We start from the raw sequence: 17,617 nt of genomic DNA on the forward strand, positions 1-17,617 counted from the left end.
TGAGCCCTAAGCTAGGAAATGTTTTCCTAAAACACCGATAAATCTGTTCTCTTACAATTTTTAACCAAAAGAAAATGAAAGTTTTTTTGCCGTTCCTTGCAACGCACTGTGTTTGCATGCTCACAGCATTTGATTCGCGATATTTTTCTGCTTCTTTCTGGTATCTACTGTTTCGCATCCAGAGTTTTGAACAGTCTCACATACAGCTGTACTGGCCACACCATCGTACACATCATTTAAGATCCGCACCACCATCGTTACCCCCCAATTGAATCCTTCGTCTTGAGCACCATCGGTTGTTACGAACAACCGTGGATGCGGTCATGGGATGCGGAAACGCGGAGTGCGGCGCCATTGGCGCGTCTGTGTAAGTGACCAGTGCGACACAGGAACTGATCTTCCACCCGGCTGTGGTACGACGGGGGGTGCCGTGTTGGAGGGCGAGAAGCCGCACAGAGGTTGAAGGGGTGTTAGTCGCGGCATTCTAAAAAATATCTAAATATTTTAGAACCCCATCGCCAGTATGTGTCAGTTCGCGACCGTGAAACGTACCGGACTCGCGTTCCGCCTCGCAGTTTGTGATTCCGGCGCGCGCGCGCGCGTGAGAGAGTGAGACCGAAGCGTTGAACGAGGTTGAAAGTAGGTTCGCTAAAAAGGTTTGCCCGAGAATACGGAGCACAAGAGCAAGAAGAATTATGCGCGCCAGCAGCAGCAACAGCAGAAGAGAGCGAAAGTTGGCGCTTAGTGGGGATGTGTACATTCCGCTCGACGGGTGTTTTAGTTTAGATTGCAAAACGGTTCGCAAAATTCGGCCGCCAAAGATCAGCTCTCGGCGATAGTGCCGTGTCGTTGGGGTGTGTTTTTTTGGGTAAAGCCGATGTCCGTTTCATCTCCTATATAGTATTGACGTTCTCCGGTACGGAAAGCATTGATATTTCGAGGGGTGACGGATACCCAAAGGTGAAACGCGACTAGTATGCAAGTGCTTCCGTTTCGGGTGCCAAAGAATAAAGTAGACCGTGATAAAAATCCAGAAGCACTTTGTTAAATGTTGCCCGGAAAACAGCATCCAACCAACCAACCACTCCAGGACCGCTCGCCGGTGTGCCAGTTGCGCCAAGGCAGACCGCGACCGTTCGGCTGCGAAAAGTGTGCTGAGTGTTTTCAGTCGGCTAACGAAAGCAAAAACCGCTGTAGTGCTGTGTAGAGCGGTCTGTCAACAAAGCGAGCAAAATTTAATGCGACGAACAAAAATCAGGCGAACAACAAGAACGAAATGGCTAAGAAGATTTGGCACAAAAACGTGGGACCACCTCGCCTGTCTTGTCTGGGCCGCTCGCAGTGGTGTATGTGTGCATACTGTGCCTGTTTCTCCTCCGGTCTCCAAGCACACACCAACCAACCAGACCGCTGCTGGTGGATTCTAGCTTAGCGCTTCCGCTAGCTGTCTCGCGCCGGCAAACCTCGCGGGGTGTGCGAGCAGCTCGTCGGTACGACAAAACGCGGAAATCTTCTATACCACACACAGCAGAACGGGCAGCGGGAAAACAACTACCACACGGAATTTGTTTATACTCTACGGTGACCGTGGTCGTTCCGTGGTGTTGGTTGTTCTGCTGGTTCAACAGTGAAGTTCATTAACGAATGCGTAATACACGCGGCGCGGTTGGTGTGTTGAGTGCGTAGTTCGCACACTGCGATGCGTCACTGTTTGTGGCACAATTTCTTCCCCTTGTGCTAAACGTCGTCGTCGCTGCTGCACAGAGATTGCCAGCCGAATGTGTCGCCGTGTGTGAAAATGAAAGCCCCTCGCAAATGCAATGATTTTGGGAAGCAAAAATTTCAATTGTACGTTGCATGTCGTTCAACGATTGATTGATAAACATGCAAAAAAAAAAAACCATTAAGTTATACACCAATTTACCTGTTGCACATCGAGCACAAGATCAAAATGTTAAACGTCCCCAAGAGCAGCAATCAACTACTTTGCCATGAGCACATATCTACGCGTTTACGGTGAACGGGTTTTCCCGACTCTGCCCTTTTCTCTAGCAGTAGCCTCCTGCGTTGGAGGCTGTTGCACAATCGTTTCTCGCGACGACGAACATCAGAGCTGTCACTTTCAACAGCTACCGCCGAGCTGTCATTTCAGCTTCCCCATGAGTTACAGGCTGTTAGAATGCCGGTCGTGGTAAATTTTGTTTTTACCATAATAAACCTTTGTGGATTTACCATATATTAATATATATGGTAAAGTGTGATCAATTTATACATAAGTTTTAGTTTTTAAAAATCGGTTGGCCATTCTAGTGACCTTTAATGATAATTTAAAAAAAATATCGCATGCACTTTAAAATTGGCAAACCATTTGTATGCCATAACACACATACGTTCGAACACCCTGTTTTGTGTGTGTGTTCGGTGTCACCTTGCGTGTCGGTTGCGTTTGCGGGACGGTGCGGGAGGCCACGCTGCATCGCAGGCAAAGCACCTATACAGCTCCAGCTTAGGGGGGCATGATTCCCGAAATGCGTTGTGTTAGTGTTCCCAATGTACCAAACCTGTCTAAAGCGGGAGAAGTGAGATAGAAGAGGAAAGAAAAAGAGAAAGACAAAAAACACACTAAGAACGAAACGTAACAGGAGCGTGTGGGAGCAGGCTCCTTTTTGAAGGGGATGGCTGGCGCGCGGGGAACCGTTCTACATCTGGTGCACAGGGATCGGCACTGTGTGCGTGCGCTGTGTGGCCTAAAGACCTACATATTACGAAGAAGGGGGGGTGACGGCTCGTACACGGGTTGGCATAGTCCCGAGAATGCCCCTCATGGGAGGGTGGCTTGGAGGCGGATGCGTTGGCGATCATATTCCCAAAAAAAGAGAAAAGAAAGGAAAAACGGAACAGATCTTGTATGTAAATACCGTAGCGACTGGGGGGCCCCAAAAATGCCAACACACCAAGCGGGCAAGCCAGACAGGGACAGGAACGAAAGCAGTTAGAACGCGAGAAAAAGAGATCGGGAACGGCTTGGAGCGCGTGCGTCCTTGCGTTGCTAGCGTTTGTATGTTTTATTAGCTCCTTTCGCAGCGTGGATGGGGTCCTTTCGTTCGTGCTCTCCACCACGTCTTGGTGTTGGTGTTGACCGTCTGCTGGGGCACTGTTTTTCCTTGAGCTTGACGTTGGTTGTGCAAGGTTCGATTATATTGGTCGACAGCGAACCGTTTTTTTTCCTCTTTCGCTCCCCATTTACAGCCGCCTTTCTGTTATGTGGCATTTCCCTGTCGTTTCCTCCTGGTTCACTTGCTAGTTCGTCCTGTGGGAAACAGACGGAATTGTGCTCCTGTCGGTGCCGGTGGTAGTGTGTGGTGTTGGAACGGATGCCGTTAGATTACCGTTGCCGTTGGCCAAAGTGTAGCTGAAACCTTTTCATCGTTCCTTCGGCGAGGGATTTACGTTTATGCATGATTGAGTGAGTGAGAAGGAAAAGGGGTACGGCGAACGAAAAAAGCCCGGCAATCTTTTTGATGATTGTTCTTCGGTAAGGCAAACATCGATAGCGAAAGTGTTTTCCGAAATGAATCGATCCAACGAAATGTGTCGCATTTACGTTGCCGTTTTTTTCTCGTACGAGCCATGTTGTTGGCCCACCTGTTATCATTCACCTGGTCACGACGGTATCAGCAGCGCCTTCGAACACTGGCCCATCGATGCAGCCATCGCGGAACGACAACAGATTGACAGATTTCGCTGGCCTTCGTTTGCCCGGCGCGATATCAAAAATTTCCTGCTGCTTTTATTTCTATCGCTATCAGTTGAATCACTGTCGAACCACTTCCCACCGCAATGGCCAAAGGGTTGCTCCTTGTGTAACGGTGTTTGTTTTTGCGTTTGTGTGTATGTGTTTGTAGTATTTTTATGATTGCCTTGCCCAACCAGGCAGGAGTGTTTATGTTTTGCGCTTCGGTTGCCCATGAACGCCTACACGAACTCATGTGCCTCTCGATGTTAAGTGTAGGTCACTGTATCATTGTGTCATTCTCATTCGTGTTGGCCAAATCGTGTTGGATAAGTGGGAAGAAAAATCGATGCATGAAAGATAGAAAATCGTTAGAAGCGTTGTGTGATAAGTGACAGCTACAGCTTAGCGAAATATATACGGTACTACATTCGCTCAAAAACCTGTGTTAAATAGATGTGTTAGCTCTGTTTTCCGGTTCTGCTGTTTGCGGGTGTGTTCAGGAACGAAGGCGCCACAGTGCAGTGAAGCAAGGCTTTCATTACGCGATTGAAGGCACAGTGTAACAATTCAATGAGAAAAATGGTTCCTTATTTTCATACACATTTTGGCGTAGGGAAAATCTGTCGTGGAAAAAGAAAAGTGTTGTTTTGAATTGGATTAGTTTAGTGCAGTGCAAATTGATGTTGCATATACAGTTACTCCCAAAAGTGAATACACAGCGACCAAAACAGAAGCAAAAGTTTCACTTTGTTCCTCCAATCGTTTTAGCGATGAAAAAAAGCGAAAGTCGTGTTGAAAATTTATTAAAAATTGGTCGTTTTACCGTCATATAGAACCGGGTGAGGCACATGATTAAGAGGATTTAGATAACTGATTCCGGGGGGTCCGCGACAGCCGAGAACTATCCACGTACAACAGCGAAACAAGTCTCGTAAGCCCTTAACGGGGCAGGCATGATCAAGAGGTCGTTACGCCAAGAAGAAGAAAATAACTCCAAGGAGGAGTCCAAAATAGCCCCAACTTTGACGAAAATTCTGAGCATTGCTTTGGCCCCGAAACTCGTATCGTAACCAAATAAGTATCAGTATGTAGAGAACAGTGCAAAGAACAATCTATCATTGTTAAATACAATGAATATCTTAAACATATCTTAAATAACTGTTCCTCACATAGCAAATGGTATTTGTTTCGAATTTAGCCTGCTGTGTACTGGATACAGTGTAATGTACTACCTCGTTCTGTCTACACATGAACCTTCTTGATAAATTGTTTATAAACTCTTTCACGCAGTGTTTTTTAGGTTCAAATCATGTCGTCCTGACTTGGCTATATTATATTTGAACTTATCTGTGATATTTTAGATATGTTCAATATCGAATACTAATTTTTATTTATTAAGAATGTCAACACGTTATTGAATCACAATCACAAACAATCCGAGTAAATCTCCATTATTTCGTACCCTTTTGTGTATATAAAAATCTGCTAGTAGTAGATAGCAGAGAGATAGTTTTGTCTATTCAAAAACTTAGAAAAATCGTGATGCATTTGTTTGAAATCTTTGTAACGGTTAAAAATCATAGCACTGACAAAACTGGGAGTAACTAACTGGGATGTACAACAACATTAAATGTTTGACGTTTCGGTTTTGAAAATAAGATTTTATTTTTTAAAGATTTCGAAGAATTTACTAAAAGTAAAGCGTTACGTTGTCTACCAGAGAGAAGATTTAAAGTTTTTTTATACAAATACAAATGCAATACCAAAACTATTGTCTTGTAATTGCTACATTAGTCCTGTGTTTCTAATGATTTGTTCATGGAAGTGTTAATTTGTGTTTTACCATTTTCTACCATCGATGGTTCTCGAAGCATCCGCGTGTAATTTTCACAAAAAAAACCCATCTACTACACTCGGGTTCACTTTACATGCGGATGCAGCACGTCGCGTAACGGTTCGTAACGCCGGTTACAACTCCAACTCACCGGTGGAAATTGCATCATCGCACCAATGCATCGAAGATGCCACCGTTGTCGACCTTGAACTATATACTTGCGCAGTATCCCGTCCATTCGCTGTGGTTGCCAAGCCTGGCCGGGCGTCCAACAACAGCTGTGTGGTACTGGTGAACCTGACCGTGGCCTGCATTCTGCATCAAAGCATCCACCGAACCGGGGTGGAAACTGGGATAGTTCAGGACGGTGCTCGCGAGAATGCATCTCCGGCCCCGGCTGCAATACTGTGCATGCTGCTCACCAGCGCCAGCGTAATGCTCCGTCGTGGCCAGCCAATCCCGGTTTTCCTAAATCGGCCATTTCGTTGTAAATCTCTGGTGTTCAAGTAAAACCAAATGGGGAAGGTGGTCACATCTAATGCGAGACCAGCACAAAAAGTGAGAGAGGCTAAGAAGATAAAAAGAGAAAAAGAGATGCGTTGTTGAGCGTGTGTGTGCGTGTGTTTGCATGAATGCTGTGCTTCCGGTGTGAGCGTTCCCTTTTCGGCGTGCACGCTGGTAGCTCCCCGGGAGAAGATTTTTCCGGAAGCAGCAAGCTGCAACCGACGGACGACTTCGAGTGAACCGGCGGTGGTAAAATGTAAAAATCGGAGAGCGACAGCGTGTGAATGTAACCGCCCGGTGCAAGTGAAAGAGCGCTAGTACAATGTGTGGTGTGTGCGAATGTTGGCTATTATCCTTTGGGAAGGGTGGAATAGCGTAGGAAGATGGGATGCTGCAAAACCGAAGAGGTGGAGGAAATGCTCTGTTGCGTTCGGCTGGAAATTTTCCGTGCGCTCCGGCCAGTACCAACAGGACCGTGTCCTTCGTGCAAAGTCTGCCAGTGCTTGCGAGGTCTGAATCGAAAAATTCAACCGTGTGTTCCGTTTCCCAGACGGTTGATCAGTTGGTTAGTGGGTGGCGAAAAAGTGGTTAGAAATTTGGGAAAATTTTCTCAAGCGTACGAAGAGGTGTTTGGACGATTAATAAATTGTGTCAAACAAGTGGTAAAGGTGTAATATCGTAATGTTTTTTCTTCAACGGTTACAACGGTTTAATTTTTTCCAAAAGATGCAAAGTGCCACTGTGGTAACCTAGGGGAGACCGAAAGTGTAAAAAGTGACTTCGTTAAATACGGAAAAGAAAGATTAAAACAACAGTACCTGTGGGAATATATTTCTAATCGAAAAGAAGAAAACAAAGAAGAAAAGACGAAGGAAAAGAAGAAAAGAGCAGTCATAATGCACGAGGAAGCCACCTCGACGGCCAGTTCGTCCTCGCCGTCCTCTAACATCGTGTACGCCAACGGTGGCGGCCTGCTCATCTCCACCTCGCCCACGCCCGGCCCCGGTGGGGCCTCCTCGTCGTCCTCTTCCGCTGCGTCGTCCACGGTCACGCTGTACGATGTGGTGGTGCCGCAGGACCTACATGACACGGCCACCTTCCACAGTCATCAGCATCTCCAGCAGCAGCAGCAGCAACATTCGCAGCAGGCGTTGCAGTTGCCACAGACACCCGGGTTGACAACCGGAGTAACGAAAATCATCGTTACCGGAAATGGTGCTGGAACGCACCACAGTCTTCAGCAGCACCAGCATTTGCCACAAGGCCAACTGCAGCAGCATCATCATCAGCATCACCAAAACCATCTGCAGCATCAGCAGCAACACCAGGTGCACCATCAGCATCACCTAAACCAACACCATCATCACCATCACCAACAGCAGCAGCAGCAGCAGCACCATCATCAACATCATCATCACCATCATCAGCATCAGCCAAGTTCCTCGACGAATGTGATCGTCAGCGGCTCGAGTTCCGTGCCGGTTGCCTCCTCGGGTGTGTCGGACCTGCTGCTCGGCCAGGACCCGATCACGACAACGACGACGACGGCGACGGCCAGCACGGCCATTGCCACTCTCATCGCACTCGGCCCGGACGATGTGGTGGATTCCGTCATCGAGGGTACGGTCGTGACGGAGGACGATGCGTTGCTGAGTACGGATAGCCTTCAGCTGGCAGCTTCACTCGCCGCATCCAGTGTTGACGCGAGCGGCACCGTTGTGGACGAGGTGGGCGAAGTCGTTGGCTCACTGGTGGCTGGTGGTGGTGTTGGAAGCGCTCCGGTCCTCTGTGCAGATCTTCATCATCAACAGCCGCAGCAACAAAGTCAACTCCAGCTGCAGCAACCCAGCAGTTCCTCCTCGTCCAGTATTACGATCGTCTCGGAGACGACGATCCTTCCCATAGGTGGCGGTGGTTCGTCCTGCATCCTGGCTCAGACCTCTTCCCCTGCGTCATCGTCTAGTGTCGCCTCGTCATCCACGTCCTCCTCGTCCTCGTCGGCTACTTCTTGCGCCTCATCATCGGCTTCGTCCTCGTGCTCGATCGGGAGCACCACCACCAACACCACCCACGCGACGATGGTGGCGGTTACCGTCGGGAGCAGCAGTGGTGGTGGTGGTGGTGGTGCTGGCGTTGGGAACGGTTCCAGTGCGGAGGAGGGTTCCTGCGTCGTTATTTCGGAGCTGTCGGGCAATAACGACGCCGTACACCTGACCGAGCCGATCGAGGTCAAGATTCCGGAGGACGACGAGGGTGGCAGCTACGCCGAGGAATCCGACGGTAAGTCGTACATTTTACTTTCTTTTCTTTCAATATGCAATTGTCCAAAAGCATAGCCAATGATGTTTAGCTCCGAACTTCGATTGCGAATGCGACTGTCTACGACATAGTTACAAAAAAATGTATAAAATATTCGACTTATTTTTATTAGAGCAACAAATGTGTATTTATAAATTTTTCCAGAGTAATAAAAACATAATTGCGTACCCTTCATTACTATCACAAATATTTTTTAATATCTATATATCTGTCGTTGGGGTCCGCGACAGCCGAGCGGTAGCGCCGGTTAGAAAATCGGCCCATGAGCGCCGGGGCTCACCACCTCGACGGCGTGGGTTCGAATCCCAACCGAGACCGGACCCTCCCCTGTACGAGAGGACTGACTATCCACGTACACATAGGGTAAAAAGTCTCGTAAGCCCTTTACAGGGCAGGCATGACCAACAAGGTCGTTACGCCAAGAAGAAGATATCTGTCAAATGAATAAAATTTCTTAGGACGGCGAAGATTAAGTCAAGTGGATCGCTATGTGATGATCGTATTGATATTAATATATGACGTCGTGTTACGAATTACTGAATATAAGAAGAGTAGTTAAGTGACCGTTGATTATTCAAATACATTGTAACAAAAGATATAAGGTCATGAAACAATAAAATTCCTATCAACAGATTTTAGTCAAGCACTTTTACACTTGTAAAAGTGTAATCAAATAACAAATTATGTAATTAAAAAAATGGATTAAATATTTCCTGATATGTACTTTCTTTATACTGTACTGTATGCTGGAATGTTTAATGAATGAAATACTGTGTGCTGGAAAGTTGTTAAAATTGAAATGATTTTCCATCATAATATTCCGACGATGCAAAGTTAAATCAATAATCGAATTCATTCGTAGATTATACCTTTTAATTTTAAAAAATGCATAAGAAAAAACGTCACTTACATTATACACTTTTGACCGTATGTTGAATCCGTATGTTCAAAATAATCTACACATATATAATAATTTTAATATCTAATAATTTTTTCTCCATCTCACTTAAACTGACTCATCACTACCTTTCGAGAAAGATAGCTTTTATTGAAACTAGAAATTTGCTCGACAAACTTTTCATGCATAACAACACAGGAATTGGTTTAGGCAATGGGGTTATTTATTTATTTCGACCATGCTGGAATATTTTCCCGCTGTTCAGCGTTTTTTAGGCGACGCAAGCTTATAAACGAAAAATCAATGAAATTTTCTCGTCGTCCTATTTCAGTCGTCGGAAGCGGTGTGAAAATTGGATTTGCTTCTCCTCATCCGTCCAATGCGGGTGCGCGGGTGTGCGTGATTATGTTTGTTTGCCTTCGGTCTATTTGTGCCGTTGTAAGAGACTGTATTTTAACACTTAACAACGTTGGCATTTTATTGGGAACAGATTTTTATATATAATAACTTATAGTACTCAATTCAATGATACATGCACAAATGATATTCGCTGTCACTTTGCTATGGAAAACATGATATCCTTGGTTAGGATTTTCGGTGATTTTTTAAGACATCACAAAACGTCTTTCAACGTGGATTAATTGTGCTAAAGGACGTCACCAATAAAGTGGGTCAGATAAAGTTACATTTGATACTTCACAGGGCACGGAAAAATAACTAAAAATTAGAGTAAACTATTAGATGTGACCCTCGATTAAAATGCTAGAATTCGACCACATTCGAGTCGAAGTTCCATGTAAAATATTCCCCCCAGGCTACACCCAAGCAGAAAATTGGAAGGAAAATCTAACCGGAGGATGGTGGACCAACCCGCGAGCGCAAAGGATGCGACCGGGGACCGAATGCGCGCGGGCGAACCTTGCCCTAGTGGCAGTGTACTCGAAACCCTAACCTCAATACAAACGCTGAACTTGACATTTTCGGTCCAAGCTGGGAACGTTCCAGTTTTGTGCTCCTGACCTCCGCTTTTCCGTAGCAGGACGTTTGTGCTGGTGCGCGTGCAAGCCCATCGGTGCCCACCAACACCAGCGCAAGGATATCAGCCTAACCCAACGATGGGGCACTTGTGTGAGGCTGCCATGGAAATGGTCCTGCCTGGAGAACGTTGTTTACGGCCGTGCGGAGGAGATCCGCTGGCGACTAAATAAACGAGCGGAAAAGGCAAATCCGCGTTTGCAAGGGTGTGCGTTGGCACCGTAGTGTGGCGCTTCCGGCCACTATGTGTTCCAAGTGCGACAGTGTATGTGTGTGTGAGTGATGGAGCAAAGGGAAATAAGTTTTCCATTTTCCCGAACCCAAGCGAACCGAAATCGGGCGTACGGTTGCTTCTTTGTTGCTAACCGAAATGGCAAACCTGCCCCGAAAAGTAGGTCAACCACGTTTCGTGTCGCACCTCCTTTTTCCCAACAACTCCCGCTGGAACCTTCCGTTTCTCTGCTGTGTTTCTTGGGGACGCCGATGGAAGCTGCAGCAGAGTTCTCCACCAGAACGTTGTCTTTAACGTAGACTTAACCGAGCTTATTTACGTTCACCCGGGGAAGGGTCCGCAGCTGATATGAAACATTCCATGGAACTCGATTGAAGTTTTCCGAGTACAAAAAAAAAAAAAAAGATTTTCCATTCGGTAAACTAAACGATGCGGCTGTGAGAGTGAAAATTTGTTGACTAAGTTTTGTTCTTTCAATATGATCGTTATTCTGTTCTGAAAGCATGAATAGCATAAGAGCGTAACTATGTTTTTAAGATTGGGAAAACAATTTTTCTATCGTAATTATTAATGTTTTTTTTCTGAGTCATGCTGTACAGTAAAGTTTGAATAATTTCCGAGACATTTAAATGACGTTAAAAAATGTTAACCTTAACTGCGTTTTAATTCGTAGTATTTTTTGGTTTGGTAGTAACAGCCTCTCATCCATATGCATAAAATTATGGAAATGGTTAGACAAAGATGCACAAAATGTATGTAGCGTGTTAAAAGATTTTTATACAAAACAGCACGATAAGAATATTTGCTAACCATTTATGTAAGCTTTTCATGGTATGTCAAACGACACTTCTTCACCCAGGTGTGTAATCTAGTTTGCACTCGGTGTCCTAGAACCAACAGCGAAAGGGCACCAACTTGACCTTAACCAATAAAAGTTTCTATGCTCACCTTGAGTCTCGCGGGTTTGGGCAGTTTCCTTTTTTCTACTCACTCGAATTTTCCACCCATGACCGTGGTTGGGTCTGGTTCTCTGTGTGTTGGTTCGTTCGGAGTTTTCCTCGTACGCGCATGTGCGGACGAGGTGTACAAGCACCCTAGAAGGAAAGGCTGGGTGAATATTGCCCGATCAACTCCAGTCCAATATGTACGATTCCGGAATTCGACGACCTTACACAAGGATTTTCCGCGAGCCCCCCAAATGTGACGCTCTCGCCCTGGCGCTAACATTGTCCCCTTTCGACAGTACATGGGCCTATGGTCACAGATACACGCGATAGGCGTTGTGAGCCGGTGCAAGTGTAGGGCCTGTTCGCTTGGTACTATGTTATCAGCTAATTTTTCGCCACCCATACATCTACCTCTAGCACCCCAGCCTGCAACGCGTTACATCTCGGAGGCTTAGGTTCCACAAAGACTCCGCCTATTTGGCCACCGGGTTGTTTGACGCGCGTGGCAGCAATCGCAACGACTGGAGCGCTGGGTTGTGTTGTATGCTGACGATGATGATGCAATGAACAAGTGTGAGAGGTCTGCTCGTGACCTACTTTCATATATCTCGTGGAAGCCGCCTCGATTTCCGGACAGGCGCGGGCAAAACACGGTGGCGGGGGTAGAAATTTTGCAACGTGGCACGGCAATGAAAAGCGAACAGCTTTTCCGTTTTTCTCATCCCGCTCGTGACAGTGCTCGAAAATCGGTGCATGGATTTGGGTTTTTTTTTGCAACAGGAGCACCAAACTGATTGTAATCCTTCAGCCAGGGGGATGGGAAGCGGGGAGGAAGGATGAGGGATGTGAATGATGGGGCGGGACGACCGATGACCTAATTTACAGCCACACCATTACTCAGGGCGAGAAGATAAGGGTTTTAATTTCCTATCTCTGCCACCGAGAGAGTATTAAAATTTCCGTTCATCGCTGGAACCTGTACATGTTATAGTTTGTTTTATTTTTTCCTACTCAAGTTCCTTGCACCATTGAAAATAATGTTCCCCCAACGGATTTGTAGTGGCTGATGGCTTGACTACCTGTTGACATCGTATTGATCAATTTTAAGGACTTGCAATACGTTGTTTATATCGAAAAGTTATCCTACGTGCTCTTGCAAAAATAAAACAATTGGTTTGTCACTTATACAGAAAAATAGCAAGGAAAACACCAAACTCGTTGACCTTGTTTTTGCATAAATTTTTTGCCGATTTGAAAATCGGGAACGTGTAAACGATACACTTTCTCCAATTTTGTATGTTCAAATAATAATATACTAAGGGTATACATCATATTAATATATTTTTCATCACTTACACCATCCATTTCGATAAGAAAATTTAGAAAAATAAAACAAATTTTATCATGGTTCCTTCAGAATCCAAAAAAGAAATCCAGAATCGTTTCAATCATGTTAACCTGAAATTGTTTCGGAATAGTCATAAAGTGACTATTCCTTCCTTTGTTAAATTCCATCATTAAATTATATTTTGGCTTCATATTTTTCAATCAAACAAAAAACTTTATTGGGTCAAAATTGAAAAAGGCGTTTGAAGTTTGAAACATCAATAACAAAGTGTATGTCAGTGGTCGGTAAGCAATTTGGAGTAAAGAGCCTATTGATATGAATAATGGATGTTTGAAATGAAATATTTTCATTTTGAGATGAACCGTGTGAAAATTTGTCAAACAATTTACTTAAAACTACTAAGGGTATGGTGGACGTAGGACCTGCAGGTTCGTAACCTCTTAGCTCATCATTAAGTTGATCTTGCAGTCTAGAATAAACTATCCACTCGTATACTATTTCTTAATATTGCCTTTCGCTTTAGATTGATAATCTAAAAGTGTCCAGGTTTGATTTAATTAATAAGGCCTGTGGCGAACTTTAGTCTAGCTTCTAGTAGCTGAAACACACTAGTAAATGTTTAAATTTTTAACACAATTCTACTACGTTTGATAAATTGTCACTATAACATGACATCTTTTCGAAAGAAGCCTTTTTATACATTGAGTCCTTAATATTATTGAAATCTATTTGACGAACTATGGAATATTTATCCATTTCAACCACGTGTTATGCTTTGGAATTCGGAATAATAAAATACATAAGCTTCATTCAAACTTTGAAAAAAAAAAAAACAGATTTGGATGATTCTACAATGCCGGGTGGGTTGTCTTACTCGATCATCTCCCCAATGCGTGCCAACCTTAGCGGTCCATTGTTCTTGCAGGTCGCAATGCTCTCTACCGCACCACTACCTAGGTGTGCTGCTTTCATTTTTTTACCATTCGCTTTCGCGTTCCACGCTTCCAAATGAGGAGGAATTCACTTTCGTCCGGAGCCGGTTCTTTGTCGGAACCGGTTTTTCTTGTGCTTGTACCAGTGACCGTGTGTTTTAAGCCCGCTATGCAGAACTGTTCTCGTCGCGATCGGGCATCGAGTGTCGAGAGGGTTTCGGGGATGGGATTGTTGTTTCTGGTTATCCCCTTCGCGGTGCGGCCGCACCAAAGGGATTCTATGTGTTTGCATGGATATGTGGGATAAAGCATAGCATCAGTAACACACACACGCATAGCCATAGTTGGGAACCGGCAACAACATGGTGGACGGGAGCATAGCGGATAAAGAATCGTAAAATTAACGGCGCTACGATGGAATGGGAATCAAAACATAAGGCAAACTTACGTAGTTTCTTTCAGCTATTCTTAGCATCTACATACATAATGAGGGAATTTTTCTTTCCCTGTTTACGCAATATTTAATGCCGCTGTTTCTAAGGGTAGATTGCTAAATTATATGACTTTCGAAAAATACATGTATTTTGGTATTTTTGTGTGTAGTTCTTATCCTCACCCAGTTTTGAAACCTATGATTGCCGCTTGGCAAGAGCATCTTGTTTTCGGACGCCGAAATCGATATATTGATCGGGCGAAAGAACTAAACTAGCGTGTCTAGCACCTCGTTTGAATAATGTATTTAGAATTAATATGCAGGAGCTCACTACGTATTATGTAATTTACGCTTAAATGTGGCTATATGAAAAAAAAAAATTATGTTAACGTGTTTTTCTTGTTGACTTTATTCCTTTGCCCATTGGTTTGTTCGACAAGTTCATAATTGTATATAAATTTGGAAATAGAGGATCAAACCCTCGGCCTTTTTCGATGTTTTTTCGATACCAAATAATAAGGATTCTGTTACAGGAAATTTAACTATTTTTGACAACCCATACATAGACTATGCTTTTTTAATTTTTCTTTCTTATCACAACGCTTCATGCATTCGACAATATTATTCAACATAAATTTTGCGGTGTGATTTATTTGTCTGTAATGTGACCACACACTCGATATGCTAATACAGCGTTTCTTATCTGTCACCGTTTGTCTTACCGGCACAAAAATGCATCAGTTGCTCGTGGCGGCTGCTGTTGAATATATTTACAACCCTCCTGGCCAGACGCATCGAAATCGGCCATCGGCCAGTGACATCGTTTCATTTAAATGGAATGCATTCGCGTTGGGATACTTGCGAGTGGAGTATCTCATCCAGTTCGGTTGCCGAGGGCGGTAATTGATCGACTATCTAGGCAACCAGCTGGGCGACAATAACAAAAAACAAATTATCCAGTGAGATTCCATCCGCAAGCAATATACAATCTCCGGCAAGATATATTTTCGACTGTACCACCCACAAGTTAACGTAATTGATATCCCGAGGGTTTTATATCGATCGCTATAAGAATCCTTGAGCGTAGAAGAAATGGATGCAACTTGGCTGGCACTGCTGACCACAATAGTTCGGCAGCAGTCCAACGGGTCATAAGGTGTCTTATTCTTTCTTCGTGGCGCACGGGTGTAAGAGAAACCGAGAGTGTCGTTCCGTTTCTGCCGGCAGACGGTTCTTTTCAAGGTGAACCGGTACCGGTGGTGCGAAGGTTTGCCGCTCGACTGCCAATGCTCTCTCGGTCCAATGCTTCCTGTCCGGTGGTCTATTCCTTGTCCAACGGCACTGTGGGACTATTTGATGTGTTTGGTAAACAAGGTTCACAATGTCACATTGTCGGTCGAACAAGACAAATGACTTAAGGCATCAAAAATAAAAAAAATGATAAAGTCAAGTTATTTAATTTCCCATGAACATGTAAAACAATAATCCACAAATGAAAGTTCATTAACATGACTATTGGACCAATGTTCATTAATACTGACTATTGTTTTCGACTCTTTACAAAAGGATGCCTTTATAACATGATCTGGTACTCCAGGTTCTTTGGATTTATCTTTTATTATTTTTATTTTAGAATTTATGGATCTGACCATTGACGCAGTCGATGAAATGTTGGAGAAACTATTGCAGTATACACTCTCGAGCTGAACTATGTTTTATACTCTTGACACTTTCATAAACACCTGGAATTGTAAAAGTTAGATTGTCCTTTTGTATTAAACAACAAGTTTTAAATATGAATTTATCGAACATATGTAAGATCTCGACTTAGGAAAACCCTTTCTAATTTCTACAATTACTCAAAAAACAAATTCTATTTATTCTGAAATGAATAGTGAATATTGTGTGTCGAGTCTCCCTATCTTAATGTGCTAATTTATTTTTATGTCGAACTTTGGTCTTATGTAAAACTTAAAAAAAAAATTTTACCGATTCTCTTAATTATCCATTGAATCCGTTCAACTATTCGAAAATGGTCTGATCGATCAGTTTTCAGTGTTATATTTTAAGCGTAGCAAACGGTTGGGGGAATGCAATTCTTAACTAAAATAATAATTTCCCTAATTCCTTCATATTGCTTTTATACGCAATTTTGGAGATTTTTTTTTTGTGCTTTTTGGTTTTGTGCACTTTTCCGTACTTGCAAAAACGTGCAACATCGAACAGGAGTAAAAATTGTACACTAAAATCTATTTATTTCCCACGACATGTCCCAACCTGCAAACTTTCCTGTCTAGGCACCTTGTTTCTGCCAGGGGGTGAGTTTGGAAGTGTGTGAGTGTCGATTGGTCGGTTCTGGTGCTTGTTCACCGATGGCATTTTACAACCCCCCCATTCGGGCGCGTGTGTGATCATGCGATCGAATCTGAAAACTAACCTCTGCCGGGAGAACGAAGATGTAGAACGCTTCGAATCTCGTGAACGTGTCGTAAACTTCTCACAAACCGACGACGTTCCGCGACGACGGGCGTGTGTGTAAGAGGCAGTTCTGAGCAACCAAAATTGACACCGAGGTGACGAGGAACTGGTGACGGATCCGCTGCCGTGTGCTCTAGGAGGGTAAAACAACAGAGTGGATCGAGCCTGAGTAGGCCAATTGCACTAGCCCGTTTTTATTGCCAAATACACTCACTATCTCGCATGGGCACACACACACAACGGGCGGAGGAGTTGGGGTGGCTTACCGTCATTACGGTAGAGGGATTGATGAAGGTGGTTGCGTCCGATAGTTGCGCGTGTGCTGCGATGTGAGCGCGAACGAAACTACTAGCTCACTACTATTGTTATGGTAGTAGTCGCCGACATAATGGTCTCTATTAGTGGGTTGTTTTTTAAAATAATTTTCTCACCCCAAGCGGCACGCAGGACTAACAACTATGATGATGATGATGATGATGATGATGACGGCAGCGATCATCTTGGTGGTGTGGTATTGGTGGACCACTATCCGAGCCTGCCTTACGTGTTTAGAAAATAGATAGGACAGGAAGGGGGGATGGCAACAAGCTAGCCACTTCTGTTCCATCGACTATGGTCCATAATGGGATAGTAGAGACGCCGCTTCTCGCGTGCTTGGTCGGCCGTGCGGTTCGGGTGCTCGCTAAGCAGTGCAGGTAGTTTCTATCAGATGGCGCCACCGGTATCGATCGTTGCTGTTTTGTCCAAGAATTAACCTGAGTTATTCCACGGAATTTTGCTAGTTGGATGGATAGAAATAGTTGATGTTACATAATTTTGTTTCGGTAATATAATTTTTCAAAAGATATAAATGCTTAAGTTCAGCGCTGGCTTGGTTTAATTATTATTTCGTTCTTAGTTTATTATACATTTAATTTACGA

General features: G+C 44.2%; 1 protein-coding gene across 12 annotated transcripts in view; it reads left to right on the forward strand.

The window, feature by feature from the left end:
• The first annotated feature begins 522 nt into the window (after positions 1-522).
• Positions 523-17,617, forward strand: part of LOC131267009 (nuclear hormone receptor FTZ-F1-like) — a 109,407-nt gene continuing 92,312 nt past the window's right edge. For 2 of the 12 annotated variants that reach the window (XM_058269740.1, XM_058269752.1), the window contains exons 1-2: positions 525-639; positions 6,801-8,354. In XM_058269740.1, coding sequence (XP_058125723.1) covers positions 6,971-8,354 — 1,384 coding nt within the window. In that variant the 5' untranslated portion in view covers positions 525-639; positions 6,801-6,970. Of the gene's footprint in view, positions 657-693; positions 961-3,328; positions 3,536-5,875; positions 6,640-6,800; positions 8,355-17,617 lie in introns of those variants that run through there. The other 10 variants (XM_058269742.1, XM_058269747.1, XM_058269741.1 and 7 more) reach the window with 10 other exon arrangements.

This window comes from Anopheles coustani, chromosome 2 (assembly GCF_943734705.1).
Source record: "Anopheles coustani chromosome 2, idAnoCousDA_361_x.2, whole genome shotgun sequence".
Lineage (NCBI taxonomy): Eukaryota > Metazoa > Arthropoda > Insecta > Diptera > Culicidae > Anopheles > Anopheles coustani.